Source organism: Polypterus senegalus, chromosome 10 (genome assembly GCF_016835505.1).
Source record: "Polypterus senegalus isolate Bchr_013 chromosome 10, ASM1683550v1, whole genome shotgun sequence".
NCBI lineage: Eukaryota > Metazoa > Chordata > Cladistia > Polypteriformes > Polypteridae > Polypterus > Polypterus senegalus.
In genome coordinates this window covers 3,444,139-3,469,100 of record NC_053163.1, presented here as the reverse complement: position 1 = coordinate 3,469,100, position 24,962 = coordinate 3,444,139, and the positions used below count along the sequence as shown (strand labels likewise).

General features: G+C 41.1%; 2 protein-coding genes across 3 annotated transcripts; one reads left to right on the top strand and one right to left on the bottom strand.

The window, feature by feature from the left end:
• Positions 1-3,721: 3,721 nt before the first annotated feature.
• On the bottom strand, positions 3,722-13,897 carry LOC120536528 (zinc finger protein OZF-like). 2 transcript variants are annotated; one of them, XM_039764926.1, is made up of 2 exons: positions 13,496-13,897; positions 3,722-5,606 (listed from the first exon to the last, which is right to left on the bottom strand). In XM_039764926.1, exons 1-2 carry the CDS (start codon positions 13,527-13,529, stop codon positions 3,964-3,966), a joined length of 1,677 nt encoding a protein of 558 aa, XP_039620860.1. In that variant the 5' UTR covers positions 13,530-13,897; the 3' UTR covers positions 3,722-3,963. The 2 variants fall into 2 exon arrangements, with proteins under 2 accessions (XP_039620860.1, XP_039620859.1); XM_039764925.1 differs by lacking the exon at positions 13,496-13,897 and adding an exon at positions 9,040-9,395.
• Positions 13,898-15,461: 1,564 nt separating this feature from the next.
• On the top strand, positions 15,462-24,493 carry LOC120536520 (zinc finger protein 665-like). The gene is made up of 2 exons (XM_039764916.1): positions 15,462-15,810; positions 19,416-24,493. Exons 1-2 carry the CDS (start codon positions 15,714-15,716, stop codon positions 21,764-21,766), a joined length of 2,448 nt encoding a protein of 815 aa, XP_039620850.1. The 5' UTR covers positions 15,462-15,713; the 3' UTR covers positions 21,767-24,493.
• Positions 24,494-24,962: the final 469 nt, after the last annotated feature.

Here is a 24,962-nt window from a genome sequence, read left to right as displayed (position 1 = left end):
TAGTCACACTAATGCCACATAACAATATTGCCAAAAGTCACATGACTGAAAACCACATGCCAAGTGTATGCACACAAAACATAACTCGCTCTCACGACGTGTGCTCAAAATGTAACTTATGCTTACAAAACGCATTTTGTTCGCACACAGACTTTTGGCTCTAATCAAACTCCATGCTGAATACTTTCTGAATCCATTGTAGTGTGTGTGTAGTGTGTGTACATTTATCAGCTTTTAGTGATAATTAACTCCCTGGCTTTGAGGCTCTTCTCTCGTTCCGGTACTTCAACCTTTGATTAGTGTTTTTAAACTTGATGACTGATCAGTTTGACTTTTGGATTCTGATTTGTGACTTGTTTCCTGTCTTTTGATCTTGGTGATTAAAAACGTTCATTGTCTTGTTGTGAGTCGGTACAAGCAGAACTGCTCTACATGGAGTGCAGAATTATTAGGCAAGTTGTATTTTTGAGGATTAATTTTAATATGGAACAAACACAGTGCTATCAGTCAATCCAAAATGTTAATAAACCTGAAACCTGAATGTTTCACAACGGAAATGTGAGTGTGAACATCATCAGGGGAATACATATGTGCGCACAATTATTAGGCAACTATTAGTGTGCAGATTTATTATGCAACTAAAGGAAAAATGAAAATTTTCCCATCTCACTTGTTTATTTTCATCTGTTATAGTGAGAATAATAAACAAACACCTCAAAATTTACAAATAAACATCTCTGACATTTAAAAAAAAATCAATCAATCAATCAATGACCAATATAGCCACCCTTCTTTCCAATAACAGTCATAAGCCTTTCCATTCATGGAGTCTGTCAGTTTCTTGATCTGTTGACGATCAGCTTTTTGTGGAGCAGTGACTACAGCCTCCCAGACACTCTTCAGAGAGGTGTATTGTTTTTCTCCCCGTAAATCTAGCGTTTAAGAAGTGCCCACAAGTTCTCGATAGGGTTTAGGTCAGATGAGGAAGGGGGGCCATGTCATTATTCCTTCATCTTTAAGGCCTTTACTGGCTGGCCACACAGTGGAGAACTTCGATGCAAGTGATGGAGCATTGGCCTGCATAAAAATCCTGGTCTTTTTCCTGTATCACTGTTTGAAGAAAGTGTCTTCAAAAACTGGCAGTAGGTTTGGGAGTTGATTTTGAGTTCATCTTCAATGCAAAAGGTCCAACTAGCTCATCTTTAAAAATACCAGCTCATACCAGTACCCCACCTCCACGTTGGAGTGGAGCTCTGTGCCCATTACTGATCCACAGGTCCATCCATCTGGTCCATCAAGAGTCACTCTCATCTCATCGGTCCATAAAACCTTCGAAAAAATCTGTCTTCAGATATTTCTTGGCCCAGTTTTGACGTTTCAACTTATGTTTCTTGTTCAGTGGTGGTTGGGTTTCAGCCCTCCTTACCTTGGCCATGTCTTTGAGCACTGAACACCTTGTACTTCTGGGCACTCCAGGTAGGTTGCAGCTCTGGAATATGAAAGTACTGGAGGATAATGGGTTCCTGGTAGCTTCACGTTTGATTCTTCTCAAATCTTTGGCAGCTAATTTGCGTCTTTTGTTCTCAACACGTTTCTTGCGACCCTGTTGACTATTTGCAACAAAATGTTTGATGGTTCTGTGATCACACACCAATATCTTAGCAATTCCAAAAGTGCTGCATCCCTCTGAAAGACTTTTTACAATTTTTGACTTTTCAGAGTCAGTTAAATCTCTTTTTTGGCCCATTTTGCCTGAGGAAAACTAGCTGCCTAATAATTCTGCACACCTTGATATAGGGTGTTGATCTCCTTAGGCCACACCCTCCCTCATTACACAAATACACATCACCTGACGTGCTTAAATCCAATAAGCATTCAAGTTAATACAGCTTGGAGTTGGAATATACGCATTAAAAATGATGATATGGTCAAAATACTCACTTGCCTAATAATTGTGCACACAGTGTAGACCTTTTACTTCCTCCATGCATTAAGACCACCTCACTATCTTGGGAGAAACAAAAAAAAATTCTGCTTTATAACAGAATCTACCAAAAATAAACTTCAAGGGGCAATGGTTAAAGGGAAGATTACAATCTGTAGGTCTGATGACCACTCATTTCTTCATTAGGAATTGTTCATTGTACCGGGGTAAATGTGTTTAGCAGACTATACAGGTGCCGGTCATAAAATTAGAATATCATGACAACGTTGATTTATTTCAGTAATTCCATTCAAAAAGTGAAACTTGTATATTAGATTCATTCATTACACACAGACTGATGTATTTCAAATGTTTATTTCTTTTAATTTTGATGATTATAACTGACAACTAATGAAAGTCCCAAATTCAGTATCTTGGAAACTTAGAATATCAATTAAGACCAATGCAAAAAAAAGATTTTTAGAAATGTTGGCCAACTGAAAGGTATGAACATGAAAAGTATGAGCATGTACAGCACTCAATATTTAGTTGGGGCTCCTTTGGCCTGGATTACTGCAGCAATGCGGCGTGGCATGGAGTCGATCAGTCTGTGGCACTGCTCAGGTGTTATGAGAGCCCATGTTGCTCTGATAGTGGCCTTCAGCTCTTCTGAATTGTTGGGTCTGGCATATTGCATCTTCCTCTTCACAATACCCTGTAGATTTTCTATGGGGTTAAGGTCAGGCGAGTTTGCTGGCCAATCAAGAACAGGGATACCATGGTCCTTAAACCAGGTACTGGTAGCTTTGGCACTGTGTGCAGGTGCCAGGTCCTGTTGGAAAATGAAATCTGCATCTCCATAAAGTTCGTCAGCAGCAGGAAGCATGAAGTGCTCTAAAACTTCCTGGTAGACGGCTGCGTTGACCTTGGACCTCAGAAAACACAATGGACCAACACCAGCAGATGACATGGCACCCCAAACCATCACTGACTGTGGAAACTTTACACTGGACCTCAAGCAATGTGGATTCTGTGCCTCTCCTCTCTTCCTCCAGACTCTGGGACCTTGATTTCCAAAGGAAATGCAAAATTTACTTTCATCAGAGAACATAACTTTGGACCACTAGGCAGCAGTCCAGTCCTTTTTGTCTTTAGCCCAGGCGAGACGTTTCTGATGCTGTCTCTTGTTCAAGAGTGGCTTGACACAAGGAATGCGACAGCTGAAACCCATGTCTTGCATACGTCTGTGTGTGGTGGTTCTTGAAGCACTGACTCCAGCTGCAGTCCACTCTTTGTGAATCTCCCCCACAGTTTTGTTTCACAATCCTCTCCAGGGTGCGGTTATCCCTATTGCTTGTACACTTTTTTTCTACCACATCTTGTCCTTCCCTTCGCCTCTCTATTAATGTGCTTGGACACAGAGCTCTGTGAACAGCCAGCCTCTTTAGCAATGACCTTTTGTGTCTTGCCCTCCTTGTGCAAGGTGTCAATGGTCGTCTTTTGGACAACTGTCAAGTCAGCAGTCTTCCCCATGATTGTGTAGCCTACAGAACTAGACTGAGAGACCATTTAAAGGCTTTTGCAGGTGTTTTGAGTTAATTAGCTGATTAGAGTGTGGCACCAGGTGTCTTCAATATTGAACCTTTTCACAATATTCTAATTTTCCGAGATACTGAATTTGGGACTTTGATTAGTTGTCAGTTATAATCATCAAAATTAAAAGAAATAAACATCTGAAATACATCAGTCTGTGTGTAATGAATGAATCTAATATACAAGTTTCACTTTTTGAATGGAATTACTGAAATAAATCAACGTTGTCATGATATTCTAATTTTATGACCGGCACCTGTATGTAATGAGGGTAGGGTCCTCGGTCTGACATTAGTGCCGATGACCTAAGAAACCTGGCAGTTCGTTGAAATCTCACTCAAACTTAAGCTTGACAGGAGTCCTCATCTCCTCCTTCACTCCTCTTGGTCTTATTCAATCTTTTGTGAATTCCCTCATGTCTTTTCAGGTTTAAACTCTCACCAAAACTAATTTGTTTTTTCTCCCTTATGAATTCTTTGGTGGCGCTTAAGTTTCGAACCCCAGGCGAAGGTCTTTCCACATTCAGTACACCCGTGCGGCTTTTCTCCTGCGTGAATCCTCTGGTGCCTTTTCAGGAGTGTGGACCGGCTGAAATTTTTGCCACATTCTGCACACTGGTAAGGTTTCTCACCCGTGTGAGTCATCTGGTGTTGAATGAGGCAGGCAACCTGTTTAAAAAATTTTCCACAAACGGGACATTTGAAAACTTTCCCTCTGTCGTGAGTCATCTGGTGGCGTCGAAGATCCGCAATCCATCTGAAAGCCTTTTCACATTTGTTGCACTGGAACGGTTTTTCGCTCTTGTGAATTCGCTTGTGTCGTCCAAGGTCTGAACCCTGCCTGAAACCCTTTCCACATTCAGTACACTGATACGGTCGTTCTCCCGTATGAAGTCTCTGATGGATCTTCAGGTAAGAAGCCTGTGTAACAGTCTTTCCACATTCAGAGCACCGGTATGTCTTTTGTCCAGTGTGAATTGTCTGGTGGAATTTAAGGCCCGTAGCCTGACTAAAGCTCCTACCACACTCATTACATTGATACGGTTTCTCTCCGGTGTGAACCTTTTGGTGTCGTTTGACATCTGAACTTCGTCGGAAATATTTTAAACACTCGTTGCACTGGTGAGGTTTAACTCCTGTGTGAATTCTGTGGTGTTCTTTCAGGGCTGATTTGTGGAAGAAAGTTTTGTCACATTCGGCACATTTATACGGTTTTTCTCCACCGTGAATTTTCTGGTGCCTCGTAAGGTCTGAACCTCGTTTGAAACTCTTCCCACATTCGGTACATTGGAATGGACTTTCTCCTGTATGAATTCTCTGGTGGATTATGAGATAATTAAAGCGAGAGAAAGTCTTTCCACAATCGGTACATCGATGAGGTCTTTCTCCAGTGTGAATTCTCCAGTGAGAATTCAGATGGGATTTGGAACGGAAATTCTTTCCACATTCAGTACACCCGTATGGTTTTTCTCCCCTGTGAATTCTCTGATGGACTCTAAGATGATCATTTCTGCTAAAGGTCTTCCCACATTCAGCACAAGGATGACAATTTCTTTCTGGGCACAGTTTCTGGCATATTTTATTGGGGTTTAATTTATTTAGTTTCTTTGAGAATTCATTAGCAGTGTGAGGCTTATCGATGTCCTGCTCCACTGTCAGCTTTTGAATACTTCTTCCTTTCCATAAATTCCTTTTCCTGACCTCCTCCTCCGCATACCGACTGCAAGGCTCAGATGGCGGCTCATTCCAGGACAGAGTTTCCTGCACAGGCCCTTCCAGATCGATTTTGTTCACTTTATCTGCCCACTCTTCTTTTTTAACAGTAGAAAATATTTCCACATGTGACACCTCATCCTTAACACCAACAAGATCCTCTTCTTCCTTCATGCCAAGGAACTCCTGCTCCAGGCCATCATGGAAAACCCCAGGAGATTCGGCTTGAGGATCTTCTTGTTTAATGTAACTTGAAATGTGCTCAGAGGTTGTTTCTTCAGTTTTGAATAAAGTGGTATCTGCAACTCTCCATGAACTCTTGCTGTCCTGATCCAGCCCTTCAGCTACATGAACTAAGACTCCAGGGTGTCCTTTATCTGTGTAGGGAGAAATAATAAAAGAACAAGACATTCATGTATGAAAATAGTTATTAGGGGTGAGGATATACTTAATTCATTAGTGTCTAAATCAAAAATAACTCCACCATTGTGGAGTGAACTACAGTGCATTAATAACCCAGTTTTAAATAGTAATAATAATACATTATATTTGTAGGCACTTTTCTAAACACTTAAGGACACAGAACAATTGACAAAAAACAGGTTATAAACAAAAGTAAAATACAAAAGTTAAAATCAGACGGAGCAATTGCAATCAAAGAGAAAAAGCAGTCTTAAATAAATGAGTTTTAAAGTTTAGATTTGAAAAGTGAAAATGATTCAATATTTCTAAGATCAGATGGTAGTGAGTTCCAAAGCTGGGGAGCAGAGCAACGGAATGCTGTGCCCCCCATGGTGGTAAGACGGATGAAGTGGACAGTCAAGTGGATGGAGGAAGAGGATCTGAGGGTACGGGAGGGAACAGCAACATGGAGGAAGTCAGACAGATGTGGAGGGCAGAGGTTGTGGAGAACCTTAAAAGTTAGTAGGAGAATTTGAATTAAATTCGGAAGTGAACTGGAAGCCAATGAAGCTGCTGCAGGACGGGAGTGATATGGTGAATAGAGGGGATCTAGTAATGATGAGGGTGGGCAGCTGAATTCTGGACCAGTTGAAGCTTATAAAGAGATTTGCGAGAAAGACCAAAGAAAAGGGAATTGCAATAATGGAGACGAGAAGTGAGAAGGCTAAGAACAAGGATAGCAGTGGTGAGAGGAGTGAGGGGCGGGGGGAGAATACGATTAACGTTACGCAAGTGGAAATATGCAGACCGGGAGATGTTATTGATGTGGGACTGAAAGGATAAAGTACTGTCAAGGATGACACCTGTGGTGAAGGGGAGACAGAGGAATTATCAACAACAAATGAAAAATGATCCGTTTTGGATAAGGCTGATTTTGTACCAATGAGGAGAACATCAATTTTCTCACTATTTAATTTAAGAAAATTTGAAGAAAACCAGGATTTGATTTCTGCTATGCAATCAGTAAGTGAGGAGGGTGGAAAGGAAGCAGTAGGTTTGCTAGTGAGATAGAGCTGGGGGTCATCAGCATAACCGTGGAAGTTAATGTTATATTTACGAAAGGGAAAGGAGGTCAATAATGAAAAGGAGGGACCAGGACAGAGCCCACCTGAAGTAACAGCAGTGGCTTGGGATGTGAGAGTTTTAAGCTGAACAAACTGAGAGGTAGGCTCTGAACCAATCTAGTGGAGCGTGGGTAATGCCAATCGAAGACAATCTATTGAGAAGAGTCGTGTTACAAATAGTGTCAAAGGCTGCACTCAGATCAAGGAGGATGAGAATAGGAATTAAACCAGAATCAGCTGCCATAAGGAGGTCATTAGTAATTTGTGCCGTTTCTGCACTGTCACAGAGTGCCCTGGTTTTAAAAAAGCCATGTAAACCTTAATCCCAAATAGAGAAACTGTAATATTAGTCTCTGGGAAACTGAGTTAACACACATAGTGATGGCACATGAACAGGAAAAGCACACACACCTGTCTATTGAAGGTCAAAAGTTAAGCCTGGCAATGCCCATAGAGCTTAGAGACAGTACTGTGTTGGCCCACAGATCTGGGAAGGCTACAAAAATGTTTCTCACAGTATTGAAAGTTGTGAAAATTAAAGTGGCCAAAATAATTCTTAAATGAAAGACCTTTGGAATGACCATGGCCCTTTTTAGATCTTGCTGCCTGGCTAAACTGAGCAATAGGAGGAGAATGGCCTTGGTAAAAGAGAACCAGCCAAAAACTTGATGGTTACTCCGGTTGAGTTTGCTTTAGAAAACCTGTATGGAGATGGAAAAACTTCTAGAAGGGCAGCCATCGCTGCAACACTCCACCAATCTGATCCTTACAGCAGAATGGCCAGATGACTCATGAAAGCCCACTTGGAGTTTGAAAAGGCACCACTCTCCTCCAGCTATAAGAAGTAAGATTCCCTGGTCTGATTAAACCAAGATTGACCTGTTTGTCCACAATTCTATGCATCACGTCTGCAGGACACCAGGCACAGCTCATCACCCATGCAATTCCATTCCAGCGGTGAAGCTTGCTGGTGACAGCGTCATGCCTTGGGGTTTGTTTTTCAGCAGTCAGCAGCAGGGATGAATTTGTGGGAAAGATGAATGGAACAAAATACAGAGCTGCCTTTAATGAAAACCTCCTCAGGGCTCTCTGACTGACTTCAGACTGAAATGAAGGTTCACTTTCCAGCAGGACAAAGGAAAGACAGCACAAGAGTGGCTTAAGGTCAACTCTGTGAATGTCCAAGGGAGTCCCAGCCAAACCCCAGACCTGAACCCAACACAAGATCTCTTGAGAGACCTGAATATACCTGTAGAGATATCCACTGAGGGTCTCCATCCAACCTGACTGAGCTTGAGAGGATCTGCAGAGAAGAATGGCAGATACTCATGAAAATCGAAGTATGTGAAGATTATTGTATCAGACCAAGAAGACTCCAGGCAGGAATCACTGCCAAAGGCACTTCAACTAATTACTGAGTAAAGAGTCTAAATGCTCGTATCAATGGAATATTATAGGTTTTTTTAATATTTAATAAATATGCTAAAATCATGATTTCCTCATTGATAAGGTAAATATTTATTTTTCTCTTTTTTTAGCACAAGGCTACAACTCAACAAAATGTGTAAAAAGTAAAGATTAGTCCTGTGCTGAGGGATACATTTAATCTGCCCAGTATAGGGCAAGAAGCACATATGGTGGGCAGTCCTTTATGGGGAACAGCCAATCAGAAAAGAGTGTGCTGCACGCCTTTCACTAACAGAAACCTATAAATAGTACTTTTTTTTTTTTTTAACTCAGTTATTTGTTGCAGATATTTTGAAACAGTGTGATCTGGTGGTGCATCGGCCAATGTTGGTACCCCAAATCTTCAAGTACCTTCCTGCATATGATGAAAGATTAAACATGGACTGAGAAGTATTACTGTCACATTTCCAGCATTCAGTGTTAAAACAGTTAATCACAATCATTGATGCCAATCAACACACAAAGACACAGACAGACAGAATATGCAAACCTCATCCAGACCCTGGCGCTGTAAGGCAGGGAATGGCAGCCCTGCTCTACTGCTGTGTCTTATGTTAAACCAACTGTACTAGGATTACTAAACATCACCATAATGAAAATTACATGTATGTCTAGAAGGGCTGCACAGTTCTTGTCAGTTGCATGGTATATGCGACGAAGTCGAAGGATGAACGAAGGTGATGTTACACTAGCCTTGTCAAATAACGTAATAATCACCGCAAAATCATACTTTTGCAAAATATATATTTATTTGCTTTTTTCATGTAAGCTTCCTCGTACAAATCAGCCATCATTCATCTCGTGTAAATAAACGCACCTTGATCCTCGTGCCTCCGGCTCTTTCCGTTCATGTCGCAGGTATTAAATGATTTCAGTGCCCCCGAACTCACAGAGTCAGGACTTTGTGTGCCACCGATATCTGCTCGTTGCAAGTGCTACTTCAATTCACATGACTCGAGTGCCGTCCATTGTTCTACGGTAAACCCTGCATGTCATCATCTACAGGCTCACTTGTCTCGATTCTCTTGCGATTGATTGAACCTGCCTGTTCGATTTCAGTTCACATTCTCATATTTGGTCCATCGGATTAAGAACCGTCATAGATTTGCTTCACAAAAGTTTCAGATTCCGCGGTAATCTTCACCAAGATTACGCCGCAAGGCATATCCCGCGTTTGCACATGCGCAATCTGTGACAAGTTCAGAGTTCAATTCCCAGGAGCCCTTGGAAAAGATGGACGGCAGCCCACAATGCCTGCCGCTACTTTATTCGTCTAATATTACGAATACGTAAATTACATGGGATACTATTAGCGTGAAAAGGTATATTTGATTTCTGAAATAGTATTTTTCGCAAGAATATGGATTTTGTGTAAACGTCTTAACATCGTAATACATACTGTAATAAACGCTGCACTAGATTTGCGCCCTGTGCTTTTTCCTTATGTAAACAAAGCTTTTCGGTTCCGTTGAATTTTGTGGTTATAATGTGTAGTGAGTTGCGGTGCACTTTCACCTGTCCGCTGTCCTTCTTGTCCAATTCAGCGCTTGATGCTGTCCGCTTCGAGTTTGAGTGTCTTTTAGGCCGCCTTCCTCGCTTTTACACACTTTACACTCTCGTCTTTATCTGCGCATCTCCTTCATAACTGTACTATTCTGCAACTGTTTATAGTGCATGTTATTTAACCTGTGTCATTTATGTTACTTGTACGTGAGGTTGTGTTCTCTTATTAGCAGCTCCGAAGCTACCATGTTAAATTCCCTTACCTTAAGTTCTGGCTAATAAAAGGGATTCTGATTTGAAACTTATTGTCGTTTATTTGAAAGTTCCGTCTTCTACCTATAAGGTTACATTTAATTAAAAAATGTTAAACTAACCCCATTTTCAATTGAGAACATCAGGCATGTGCTACGTATTTATTTAACATCAATCTTACTGATAAAAAATCAATACCAGGTGTGCGCAACATGAAACTCATTAAGTGTTTTAATTGTGAAATTAATTTTACTTGCATTCAAGGACAAAGTGAAAAAATAATGTTTCTATTACTTCACATTTAAGTACAAAATTGAATAAATATTTTTTTTTTGATGTCTTCAGTATTGTTCTAAATCAATTTAACATGAAAATATTTATTCAAACTGTTTTATAAAAATGTATGTAAAGAAAACAATTCCTAATCATAGACTTACATAGAACTTCTCTCGTTTTTTCATTTGGTTTGTCCACTTTTTCTCGAGTGGCGCACTGGTATGTTTTTTCCTCCACTGTGAATTCTCTGATGGACTCTAACCTGTGCGGCCCTGGTAAAGTTCTTCCCACATATTGATGTAGATTTATTTCTATATAGTATATTTTATCGTGGTTTAACTTATTACTTTTTTTCATGATTTCATTAGAAAGGTGAGACTTTTTAATATCCAACACCCCAATCAAGGAGATGGCAGCCTTATATTAGGACTTCATGATTGTTGTGAATCTTTTGAGCCCTGTGCAAAAGCTCTTCTAGTAAGTTAATATTATGTGAAATTAGTATAAGCATTTACCTAGTTATAATATTTACATTTATATTATTACTGGGGGTGTGCCCCGACCTATGGCAGCCCAATCCCCCATCGGTAGCTCTTATTTTAATTCTTACTTTGTCTTTTTTTTTCTCTTTTCTTCATCATGTAAAGCAGTTTGAGCTCATTATTTGTATGAAAATGTGCTGTTGAAATAAATGTTGTTGTTGTTGACCGCTCGCTTCACTCACCATCAAAACTGTGGCTCTGAGATTTATTTATAGTTACAGCAAATGCAAAAAAAGTGCCGTCTGTGCAAAATGAATGGTAATCTACTTGCTGCAGTATCACTAGTATCTAACTCAATACGCGAAAGGAACACAAAGTAGGCATAAATGGCACAGATATCTGAATTCATCATATTGACGACCATCGTCTTAATCTTTTGCTGCCCAGATGTTACTGAAAGCAGAAGAGCCTCCTGTCAAGCCATGCAGCATTCAGTGAGGATTTCACAGGGAGATGATTATGAAACCTTGACTTGTAACGTGAAGGCCTCATTTCTGTGTTACGAAGGCTGCATGAAGACGTCAGTCTCACTTTGTCTTTCTTCACGTTTGTGCTCTGGTCATGTTTTGCTGTGGTGGGTTTCAAAACAGTTCAGCACTTCTCTCTGCTGTTGTCTATGAGCTGCAGACAAACAAGATCGTCTCGGTACTATAGAAACGTATTTTAAAACTGATGATTTACACATACCCGAAGAGAATCATAAAGTATGTATGAGAACAAGCATTATATGTCTTAATGCACGTTAGTGGGTTAAATCATAAAAAGACTTGTGCCTGTGTGTGTTTTTTTTTTTAAATTAACTGTCCACAGTTTGGAAAGAGACATTGATGGGTCCTGTGAGAAGAAAGGAAATTGACAGAATGAGACGTATGTGTGAAGGGGGTTGAAAGAATTGTAAGACGCACCACCTGAAAAAAAAACTCCATTGTTAATACACGAGTGTAGTTAAAGTTGCCCGTTAAATACTTAGTTACATAAGAATATATTATATATAAAATATATATAATAATATATTTTCCACCCGGGGGAGTAAATGCAAACATTAATTTTATTTTAGTTCTTTTCATTTTTATTACTATTTAATTTAATATTGTTTCTTTGTATCAGTATACTGCTGCTGGATTATGTGAATTTCCCCTTGGGATTAATAAAGTATCTATCTATCTATCTATCATAGTGGGCTCCGAAAGTGTTCAGATCCCTTCACTATGTTGCAACCTCGTGTTCAAACGCAATTAAATTGATTTTGTTTTTCTCTCATTAAACAACACTCAATAACTCAGAATGGCCAAGTGAAAATAGAATTTTAGGAAATTGATTAAAAATACAAACTGAAATGTCACAGTGACACAAGTATTCAGACCCTTTATGACGATTGAAATGTGCCTCGGGTGCACCCCGTTCTATTAATCGCCATTGAGATATTTGCCCACCTTGTTTAAGGTCCATCTGTGGTCAATTCAATTGATTGGATTCATTAGGAAAGGCACAAATATGTCTATAGGAGGTCCCACAGTTGAGCAGAACCCAAGCCATAGAGTGAAAAGGAATTGTGGGTAGAGAGTCAGAGTTCAATGCAAGTGATCTGGAGATGGAGATCGAAAACGAAAGTGAGGTACCAGCATCATCTGCAGATCGGTCTCCAGCTGATCGCGTGCTGAACACTTTTGTGTAGCTGATGTGCCTACAGCAGCATTCGTCTGGTAGGACCACCACTTATGATGACAAGAGGTACAAACGCCGCCCACCTGCTGTGTGAAGACCTCCAGCCCACTGTGCACTCCTGCTGACCACTGTTGCTAGAGATGCCGAACATGCGCCAACATTTTTATCAATCTTTAATATTGTTTTTTATCAGTATGCTGCTGCTGGAGTATGTGAATTTCTCCTTGGGATTAATAAAGTATCTAATCTAACAGCAGCCACAGCACGGAGCAACAAACGTTTTAAGTTAATTTATGTGTCAAACCATTGCTTTGCTTTTTAGAAAATTGAGTTTTTTGGAAAAGATATATAGCCCTCAGAGAGTTGAAGGCATGGTTGTGTTAATGCAAAGATCGGCAGAAGAATATAAAAATATGTCTGCAGCATTGAAAGTTCCCAAGACCACCGTTGCCTTCATAATTTTTAGATGGAAGAAGTTTGAAAGTTTGGTTCCCTGAATTCCTCAACCTGATAAGCCAATAGGAAAATATAATAATTTGTATTATTAGATAGATACTTTATTAATCCCAAGGGGAAATTCACATAATCCAGCAGCAGTATACTGATACAAAAAACAATATTAAATTAAAGAGTAATAAAAATGCAGGTAAAAACAGACAATAACTTTGAATATATTGTCAATTGAAATGCATCAGTGCTATAGTCTCTCCTAATTAGTTCAGTATTAACCCCTTTGTTAACGTGTACTTTTCACTTTTCATCAACCCCTTCTTCTCGAATTGAACCTGACTTTCCATTTTCCATTCTGTCCACAGCGACGCAGTACTAAAATCCGCGACTTTTTGAAACTCATGAATGAATGAATGGCTGCGGTGCACCGACAGTTCCTGCTGGAGGTGTTTCTCGCGCAGTCCTTTCTTTTTGGTCTAATTTTACATGTTTAGCCCTCACGCAACTGAGCTTAGTGACTTTTGAAATGATGGTAACCTAAACTCATTGAGTCCGACCGTTCACACTGGACAACTGCGCACTCACCCTGCTTCTCGCTGCTCTCGCTCTTCATTGTCATTTCTGGTTCCTCACGGGTGTCGAACTCCTCCGATTCTCAAGCGCTCACAAATTCAGAGAGGACTAAACTCCAGTCACAGTCACCTTTAGTAACTTTAGTTTCGTCCACCTTCCATTTCAATTCTTCCGTTGCACTGCGGTCCATGCCGAGCCCACTGTCAGCTGGATAGCGGATCAAGAATGGATGGGAATCGAATGAGGGTCCCTTCCGTACAGCTCACTTATTGTGGAAGTGCCTTAGATTAGTGCTTCGTTTTTTGTTCCTATCATCAATAATTTAGGCGCACGTACTTAGGCTCATAAGTAAAGTTGTAAGTGCGAAACTTCCCACCGCATGTTAGCATCGCATATTTTCCGCTTTCGTCGTCAGACGTTTTCTTTCTTATCGTGCAGTGTTTTACTGTCACCTAGTGTTTGGAAGAGGGAATTTATTGCAGCTCTTCCAGATGCGGTATTTTTCGTGGCTAAATTAAATGCAGTCCAACGTGTTAAATACCTTGCAATGCATATGCATGTGTTGTATTCAGTTTTGGCACTTTTCTTTTAATTGTGTTGTACTTTTCTAGCACCTCCTCCAGACCCCCCCACCACACACATAGTCCCTCGAGGAACACGCTGTACTTATAGTCCGACCGGGCTTCTTATGCCCTCTCCAGGATCCTCATGAGAGTAAAGAGCTGGTCAACTGTTCCACGGACTTCCTGGACAGAATCCACATTGCTTCCCCTGGATCTGAGGCTCCACGACTGGGCTGAGCCTCCTTTACAGTATCTTGTCCTGGTACCTAACTTATATAAAATTAACGTTCTATGAATGCACTAATTAGCAGTATTGTTTTCTCTCGTCTTAAATGTTTTATATGAAACATTCGTGTCTTATTTTATGGCAGTATGCTATTAAAATCTTCATATTGAGTGTGGTATTAGAATATGTAAGAATAAAAAACACACCCCATGTTCATAGATGTTCTGTATTAAAGCCCACAACACATCTACTCCCTTTTATCCTAATCTCTTCCACATTTCCATGCTGATCCTGTTACCTTGCCATTCATCATTGTGTTCAGTGCTGCCTTTACTTCCCCCCCTCCTTATTCTTGTGACAGCCCTTCATTTGGGACTCCATCCCCAAATACTATCCTTGGACTTTCTTCATTCAACAGCTTTTCAAAGTACCTCATCCATCTATTCCTGGCCCTATGATGCTCACACAAGACCTCCCTCTGCTCATCTTTTATTTGTTTTATCTGATTAAATTCTTTCAGCCTTTTGACTAGCATTTACTATTCTAAACACCGTTCTCTTTTCTTCTTCCGTCTCCAGTTTTCCACTGAGCTCATCCATAGTCATTGCAACACTAGAATATGCTGAATATTTTAATGTAGATTTATAATGTCATATTTCTCTTTACTATTTTTTCAATTCATTATCTATTTTAGGTTTTCTCTGTTTTTTTTTTTTTGTATCTTTAAATAAAATAATAATTACTAATCGCCAAATGTTCCCTTGGGGACAAATAATGTTCTATCTATCTATGTTTTAGGCAGTGCCTTTCACATCTGTCTATCTATCTATCTATCTATCTATCTATCATATAATTATATTATATATAAAGTCGGCTTAAGACCTACTTGTTTTCTTTTGTCTTTCATTGTGTATGATGGGACTGTGGTGGATGTTACAATTGGTTGTTTTATTAATCTGCTTTTGCATGATTGTATTGTGTTTATTTTAATGCGTTTTTGTACAGCACTTTGGCGCAACCTCTGTTGTTTTAAATGTGCTTTTATGAATAAATAATCTCCAATCTATATAGTGCCTTTCATGTCTATCTATCCATCCTCCGTCCGACGCCAATCCGTGAAGGCGCACGCGCAGTGCAATTGACGTGAGACACGTCATCAGTGGTGCCGGAACCGGAAATCCGAGGGGGCTGAACCGCCGAATCCGAAACTTCTGTGGGCATAGACGGTGTTTACATGCTGTACAGTCGGACTATCTGGAGAAGCTGGAGAACTTGACATAGCAGACAGCGATACGTCGGGGCGAGCAGCCGTGGCGGGGATCGAAGACGAAAGGAGACCCCGGCAGCTTCTCGAGCGAAGGACTGGCTCAACATGAAGCACTTGGTAGTGGTGGCCGAACGTAAATTGTAACAGGAGCTGAATCAAGGCGACTGCACGGGAATGGACCGCGACTGGACTTTAAGCAGCCCCGAGTGTCTGAGCGCAGCGGCCTCGTCGCCACCGCACGGGGAAGAGGACACAACGAGCAGAAGAAGCGGTGAGTCCGAGGCGTCTGCATTTCTTTTAAAATTTGTGAGTCCCAGGCGTCGGCATTTCTTTTACGATTTATATTATGTATTTGACGTTACAGTTACAGAAAAAAACGCACAACAATCAATTGCTAGCTGCACATTAGAGGATATTGCAGGAACACATGCAAAACTGTACAAATCCTATCGGTTTTCAAACGGTCTTAATATACTTTTTACAACTTTATTGTCATATCCTCTGTACATGGGCAGTACAGTGACATGATGTGTCATCCCCAGAGCCATTGTGTAAGGTTAAACATGTTGTATACAGATGTCAATGGGAAAGCTACATGCAAGGAAGATTATACATATAAATAAATCTACAATGTGCAATTAAAGAATTCTGTGCATTTTTAACAGTGCGACTTGCAATACACAAAGACAGGACATGTGTGGGCATTGAGTTATGTTGGTTGTGAGGAAACAGACAATAAGTCCTGAGAGCAAACATGCAGCTTGTGTTGTCATAAGATGGTTAAACAGTGATGTGAAATGTCATTCCCCAGGAGCACGCTGCAACCTCAATGCTCTGTATAGATGTACTATTTGGAGGGCTACAGACAATACACAGATTTATCAGGAGGCAGCAGCAGTAATCGGGGCTGTGCAATGATTTAAGTCAAATTTGAAGGAAGAAAGCTGTCCAGTTGTGTAACAGCCTGGGACAAGAAGCCATTACATAGTCTGGTAGAGCTGGTCCAGATACTCCAGTGCCTTCTACCAGACGGCCGGAGAGCAGACAGTTTATGGGAGGGATAGGAGACGTCACCCACAATGTAGGGAACCCTGCAAATCCAGCGTTTTTGGAAAATGGTCCAGAATGGAAGTCGGAGGGGACCAGGGCTGTGGAACAGGAATACAAAACCTTCAACTCCTCAGTATATCGTACCCCTGACTCCTACTCCTTAGTTTGTAATTGGACTGATATTAGGTTACATTTAGATTTTATTTGTTACTGATACACACACAGGGTTACACAGTGAAATGTAGCTTAGTGAGCAGCCAGCACTGTGCAATTCAATTATGAAGTATACTTTAAAAATAAATATGAGCAGACTGAAGATGCTTAAAAAATTGGAATTGTACAAAACATATACAAATCTGAGGTGTAATAATTGTTAGTTATTAGATAATAAAAATAGCTAAGTATTGGACTATTTTTACAATTCTGAGGAATCCCAGACAAGGTGACTGTTATTTTCTCAGTCTTTCTGTTCTTGACAGGCACCTGCCACATCTTAGCCATTTAAAGTGTCTGTAAGAAAGGTGAGAGGAGTCCTTCATGATCCCGACTACCTTGGTAGTGCACTGTTTTGTATATACAGGCTTTTTTTTTCTGTAAGGATGTTAGTGATGTATTCTCATGATGTGCTCAAGTCTCTTCAGCACAGTTCGGTCCTTTTCTGAATTGTTTCCATACCAGGCGGTGATGCATCCTGTTTGTATGCTTTCCATGGCCATGTGTAAGAAGAACTTCAAGACCCTTTTCAAATATTTTGTTTGACAAAATACCTCCATTACGGTTTCTCCTTTAAAATCAGCACAAACACAATTCTTTCCTTTTTTTTTTCTCCTTCTCCTTTACCATTTCTGAATCACTTGGGTGAGGCAGAGCAACTTCCTTTATGCCAGACCTGGGAGTACTTCTGGTGCCAAAGCAATGTATCCAGGAAGAACATCCAGGTCAGGTAGAACTTCCTTAAATTGGAGAAGTCCTTTGCTGGCAATTCTCCCTAATGCAGGGTATCCCGTTAGAACTGTAACTCCCAGGCAGCCCTACGAGTGTTCACACAGGTATAGTGGTGAAGCCACTTCGGCATATTATTGGAGCAGAGGGCCCAATAAGATTGTCTCTACTGTCATTTCCACTGGAAACACTAGCCATTCCAGCTGGGTTGCCCACCCACCAGTGTTCTCAGTCCATTATGAAGGTAACTAATCATCCATTGCAGCCAGGATGTCATCCCATCCTTGCCTTCCATTACACCAGATTAAGCGGTTAGTGGGCAGCGAATGAGAAGAAAACAAAAACTTCAGATGAGTCGTTGTTATTAAAGAATCCTTTCAAATGAAAGCACTTACTCCCATAGCCATGAACTGCTTTGAGAGGCTGGCGTTAGAACACATCAAGGACACCATCCCTGACAGTCTGGACCCCCTCCAATTTGTCTACCGTTGCAACAGATCCACTGAGGATGCCATCTCCATAACACTTCACACCACCCTGTCTCATCTGGAGAACAAGAACTCTTATGCCAGGCTGCTGTTAGTATACTACAGCCTTGCATTTAACACCGTCATTCCATCCCAGCTCATCGCTAAACTCCTGGATCTGGGGCTTAACTCTTCACTGTGCAACTGGGTACTGGACTTCCTCACCAACAGATCTCAGCAAGTGCGTATTGGTGGAAAAACCTCCTCCATCATCACCATCAACACTGGCACCCCACAGGGCAGTGTGCTGAGTCCCCTGCTTTACTCTATGTACACCCACGACTGCATAGATAAGTACAGCTCTCACACCATCCTCAAGTTTACTGATCATACCACTGAAATAGGTCTGATCAGGGAGGAGGTCAGACTCCTGGCAGAATGGTGTCAGGACAACAATCTCACCCTCAACGCTAGAAAAACTAAGGAGATGATTGTGGATTTCCACAAACAGGCAACAGAGTACTGCCCCATCTACATTAGAGGTGAGGCTGTGGAGCAGATCAGCAGCTTTAGGTTCCTCGGAGTCACCCTCACTGATGACCTTAAATGGTCAAGTCACACTGTGGCAGTACTCAAGAAAGCCCAACAATGCCTCTACTTCCTCAGGAGACTGAGTAAAGCCTTGATGCCCCCCACAACCCTGTGCAGATTCTACAGGTGTACTGTGGAGCCCATCCTGACAGAGGGCATCACATCCTGGTACAGCAACTGCTCAATTCAGGACTGCAGAGCTCTGCAGCGTGTGGTGAATACAGTACAGCAGATCACGGGCACACAGCTCCCTGCGATCCATGACATCCACACTACACGCTGTCTCAGGAAAGTGAACCGTATCAGGCGGGACCCCAGCCACCCTGCACTGTCACGTTTCACCCTCCTCCTATCTGGGAAGCGACTAAAGTCCATTCAGATGCACACCTCCAGGTTCAGGAACAATCAGTAACCTTGTGTCACCTCCACTGCTTCCTGCACATATACTTCTGCCACTGTCTCTGTTTATTGAATTAAGATTCTGGTTTTATTTATTTACTTATTTATATTCATTTATTTATTTTGTTTGATTTTTTTTTTGTCTTGTCTATGTTCACTGTCTGCAGAGGCACATGCAAGCAAGCATTTAATTGTTCATGGTACTTGTACTTTTACACATGACAATGACGAATTGAAATTAAAATTAATTTCACTGTCATGTTCGTCAGAATTAAGTGAGATCTAACATTCACTTTGTAAATTTTGGCCTGTCAAAGTGGATGATGACCACAGTGACACTACATGAAGTTTTGCATATTTAGATGTTAAAATTCCTTTTCAAATCTCTCTTAAATGTATTCACTTGTGAAACTCTTTTCCCACACAGGTCACTCTGAGCTCACTTTCCAAGAGATGGGCCATGTTGACTTGGGTCGGTTAGAGCTGGACAATGAGGATACGCCGACAGTTGCGTTTGCAGCCATTTTGAAAACAGAGGAGGGTATCCATGAGCATCTTTCCAGTTACATTAAGCAAGAGGATAGTCAGTTGGATTCTCCTAGGATTTCTGCCATTAAAATGGGACAGGGATTCCTCAACGCCAAGGAGGAGGCGTTCCTCAGTGTTAAAGAGGAGGCCGCGGAAGTTGAACTTTCTGCAATTATTAAAAAGGAAGTGCTTGAGCTGGAGTCTGCAGAGGAAGGTAAATTCACTGAAATGGACAATATCCCAGAAGGATCTCTTAACGGAAATACATCCTTTATTCAGCAAACATGTGGGCATGCAGGTGAAGCAAGTTTAGACAATTATTTTATACAGAGAGAAAGTATGGAAAGTCTGCAGCAGCTCCAGGTATTCAGTAAGCTTCATCTACATAATGAAAGTGCAAAGGTGTTTTATGGTCAGGCTGTGAAGCTTCGACAGCACCAGAGAATACACACAAGTGGGAAAACCATCCAGTGTAATGAATGTGGAAAGACTTTTAACAAAGCGTCAAACCTTAAGTGTCATCGTATGATTCACACGGGACAAAAACTGCACAAGTGTAGTGAATGCGGAAAGACTTTCAGTGACGCAACAAACCTGAAGTGTCACCAGAGGATTCACACGGGGGAAAAGCCTTACCCGTGTACCGTGTGTGGAAGGAGTTTCCGACAGATTGTGGGCCTCAAACAACACCTGAGAATTCACACCAAAGAAAAACCTTACCAGTGTCACGAATGTGGAAAGACTTTCAGGCAAGCGTCAATCCTTAAACAACATCAGAGAATTCACACGGGGGAAAAACCTTACCAGTGTACCGAATGCGGAAAGCGTTTTAGTAAAGCATCAAACTTGAAGTGTCACAGGGTTATCCACACTGGGGAAAAGCCATATCAGTGTGCTGAATGTGGAAGGAATTTTAGTAAAGCATCAAACCTGAAGTGTCACCAGGTAATTCATACAGGTGAGAAACCGTACCAGTGCACAGAATGTGGAAAGACGTTCAGACAAGTTGTAGCCCTGGGGCAACACCAGAAAATTCATACCTGTGGGAAAAAATACCAATGTGACGAATGTGGAAAGAGTTTTGGCAAAGCGTCCAACCTCAAGTGTCACCTGGTCATTCACACCGGAGAGAAGCCGTACAAATGCACTGAATGTGGAAAGACCTTCGGTGATGCAGCAAACCTGAAGTGTCACCAGAGGATTCACACGGGAGAAAAGCCATACCCATGTACCGAGTGTGGGAGGGCTTTCCGGCAAGTCGTGGGTCTTAAACAACATCGGAGAATACACACCAGAGAAAAACCTTACCAGTGCGACGAATGCGGAAAGACTTTCAGGCAGGCTTCGATTCTTAAACAGCATCATAGAGTTCACACGGGGGAAAAACCTTACCAGTGTAATGAATGCGGAAAGACTTTTAGTAAAGCGTCCAACCTGAAATGTCATCAGGTGATTCACACGGGGGAGAAACCGTTCCAGTGTGCCGAGTGCGGAAAGAATTTTAGTAAAGCATCAAACCTTAAGAGCCACCAGATCATCCACACAGATGAAAAACCGTACCAGTGTAAGGAGTGTGAGAAGACTTTTAGGCAAGTCATAGGCCTTAGGCAACACCTGAAAAGTCACACCAGAGAAAAACCTTTTCAGTGCACCGAATGTGGGAAGAGTTTTAGCAAAGAGTCGAACCTGAAGAGTCACCAGGTCATTCATACGGGAGAAAAACCCTACAAATGTACCGAATGTGGAAAGACTTTTAGTGACTCGGGAAACCTGAAGTGTCACCGGAGAATTCACACCGGTGAAAAACCGTATCCGTGTACTGAATGTGGGAAAAGTTTCCGACAAGTCGTGGGCCTTAGACAACATCAGAGAATCCACACCAAAGAAAAACCCTACCTTTGTAACGAATGTGGAAAGACCTTCAGACAAGCCTCAATTCTGAAACAACATCAAAGGGTTCACACGGGAGAGAAACCTTACCAGTGTGGTGACTGCGGAAAGAGCTTTAGTAAGGCGTCCAACCTGAAGTGTCACCTGGTAATTCACACGGGAGAGAAGCCATACCAGTGTGCTCACTGTGCAAAGAAATTTAGTAAAGCGTCCAATCTGAAGTGTCACCAGATAACACATACTGGGCAAAAACCGTACCAATGTACAGAATGTGAGAAGACTTTCCGGCAAGTCATAGGCCTCAGGCAACACCAGAAAATGCACAACGGAGAAAAACCATATCAGTGTAATGAAAGCTGAAAGACATTTTCAGACAGTCTACAGAAACCAGATACCATCAATTAATTCACACATGGAGAAAAGCCATAGAAGTGAACTGAATTTGAAAAGACTCTAATCGATGCAGGAAACCCAGAGGACCTCCAGAGAATTCATACATGTATACCAGTGTACCGGAAGAACTTTTATTGGAGTTCAAGCTGTAAGCCCCACTGGAGTATGCATGCAGGCAAACCCCAGTAATGTGTTGTATGGAAGATGGACATCTAAAAATGCACACCTAAGGCCTATTTTGACGTCCAGTAGGAGGATTAAAGTAATCTAATGATTAGGTTTCACAGTATCACTTGACAGCCATGACTGTAGTCTTCATGTGGGGGGGCTGAATTATATTCATGCCAGTTATCATCAATGTAAGACTTGATGTACAATGTGAGCACAGACCAAGACAGAAGCTGAAATGTGGGTAAAGTGTGTCCACTTGAATAACAGCAGTTAACAAAGGTGAGTAGAGAATCCAGTGTCCTGTTAGATCAAGATGGAAGATGTTCATCTATGACTTGATAGAAAGCAGTGGAAGAACTAAGCACATCTTGCATAAGGTAGTGAATTTCTTACTAAATAATATGCCAGAAGAACCCACTAAGAGTGGAACTTGGTGTAAATTATGGAGCAGTAAATAAAGTAAGATCACTGATTTTTAATCATGGTATTTCATTTGTAGCAGAGGTTGAGGAAAAGTAGTAAGAGTACAGTCAAATGAGGAAGAACCTGCAGAATGATGCATCATGGAGTGCAGACATTGGGAGAAAGAACACTTGCAAACCAAGGTCTTAATTGCAATAAACTAGTCAGTCCTGTTTGTGGTAAAAATAAGAATGATCCGAAAATGACGTGAGATGCCAGCCAGGATAAGCCAAAGGGAACTCACTGGGTTTTGTGAATCGTGTACATTGAAACTTGTGTGGAAATTATATTTTCAGCTCAGTCCCAGCAGTGATTTTTCTGTCTGCTTGTCTTCTGAAAGAAGTGGCATACCAGACCATTGCCAGGCATAGCACTTAAAGAATATCCCACCGAAAAATTATATTTGGTTTCTTTGTTATTGATGCCATGCACTGTAAAGGGATGTCCAAGAAAGAAAAACAAACTCATGTTTTCCTGCGGAATGGGGAAAAAAAATTTGGTACAATAGAGGTCAATAATGACCAACATGCTACAGTGGGCAAACAATGTGAAAAAAGTCCATAAAAATTGTGTTTCTTGAATCGCATAATCTATGTGTCAGTTATCCAGTCGTTTAATCAAATTATTCATAACACAAGCTAAAACAATGTTCGGTAGTTTTGGAAAAATTATAAATGGGAACTATAAAGCCTTATGGGAAAAACTTTTTAAGTTTAAGACCCAACGTTCCCCCATATTCCTTGGTCTAGAGTCTTGTCTTCAACTCAGAATGTCTTTGGGCACCCAGTCTTGTTGTGCCGTGAGCCCCAGCCAGACTCTACTCTTCGGCTGCACTGTGCAAATCCTGTGGCCTTATCGTGTAATCGGAGTAGAGCTTTTAAATCACCGCACTCCGGAGGTCTGCAGCTGGACCCTTCTCAACCAAATGCAGCATAAGATGCAGCGTCTTCCATTCCTGTCTTCCTGTTTGTATTGACTGACCAGTGAGCTTGAACCACACAGCACTGTGGGTAATATTTTTAAAGAGAGAGGCTGGCTTTCCCCACGCTGTTAACATACAAGTCTTTAAGTCTCTGATGTAAAATCACATTTGTTGTTTCTTTTTGCTTGTGGGGTTTGTGTTTTAGTTTTAAATGGGTTGACAGGTTCCCCACAAATTTGTAGCATACCCGTAGAACCCATACCAGAAGAAAAATGTAATCCGTCATCCCAGATCGACCAGTATCACCACTCACTACTACTGCATACTTGAGAGTAAGCCTTGTGAATCGTGAATTAATGTTTAGTAAGACTAAATGAAGCTCTTGTAGTCACCACTTACTTTACCAGAATATCAAAAGCTCGTAATTTGACACTTTATTGATGCCTTGTAAGTGTTATGAAGACCTCAAGAAATGTTTGCTAAGGTGCTATCACAAAGCAGTATATGACTTATAGACACATTTCAAGTATATTGTAATCTAAAGTGTTAGCCATTCAGTATGAAAGGAACTTTACGATTGCCTACAAATCTCATTGTGAACAATCTAGTTAACCCACACAAGTCCTCTTCAGGCTCCTCCTGCAGTGTTGAGCTTGAAGATGAAGCAAAGTCATGCTGCGTTTCATACACTTTGGAAGTCGATGCTGGGAGCGACGTTACACTCGAGTTGACTCACCCCGTTCCAGTAAAATGTTTGGAAGACCAATATGGACAGCTCCTCTTTTGGAATATAGACAATTACTGAACAAACTGATAACAATGCATTGCGTACTATTCTGCACATCCAAACACTGTAGCAACTCGGAAATTCTGACTTCCCGGTTCAAATAAAATGCTTACATGCACGTCGGCATAGATCACCTCCAGATTAGAGCCCCCGACACACTTATGTGACAGTCTGACATTCTTTTGTCTTAAAATGAGCATTTCATTGTACTGTTTTTAGGCTTTTCCAGGAGATTTGAGTTTCGCATTGGAGTAGATTGTTTGAGCAGTTAAACACAGTTGTCATCTTTACATAATTTGTTTTTTTGCATCTTACTGTTATGGTTATACAAATAAACACAACTTTTCTTGAATTCACGTGTTTTTCTGTAATGTATTTCTAAATGACATTGTACTGCACAAGAAGCAGTGATAAAACAGTAAAAGCTCTTTCAGTCTCATTAAGGTGCATGCATACGCTGACCTGTAATGGGCATGAAAATGCTGTTGGGGCCACAGGGATCGATGGTTTAGGGTTTCAATTAATGACGCTTCTGCAGTTAGATCTCAGTACTAGACCAATGTGAACCGGGCCAGCTAGTTTTCTATCACTGCATTTTTCTCAATTACTTGTGACCAAGACCACAATTGTCCACCTTCTTACAAACAATTTTCTTTTATGCAATTCTAAGGCCTTCTATAGCAGATGGCTCATTTATTTTTCTTGATGTTGTCCTATTTCCGTGACCTTCCCAGTTGTAAGATCTGATCTTGCTTCAGCACTCAAAAGATCACAACTAGGTAACCGTTCTTGTATGTTTTGCTGTTCTTAATTTGTAGAGG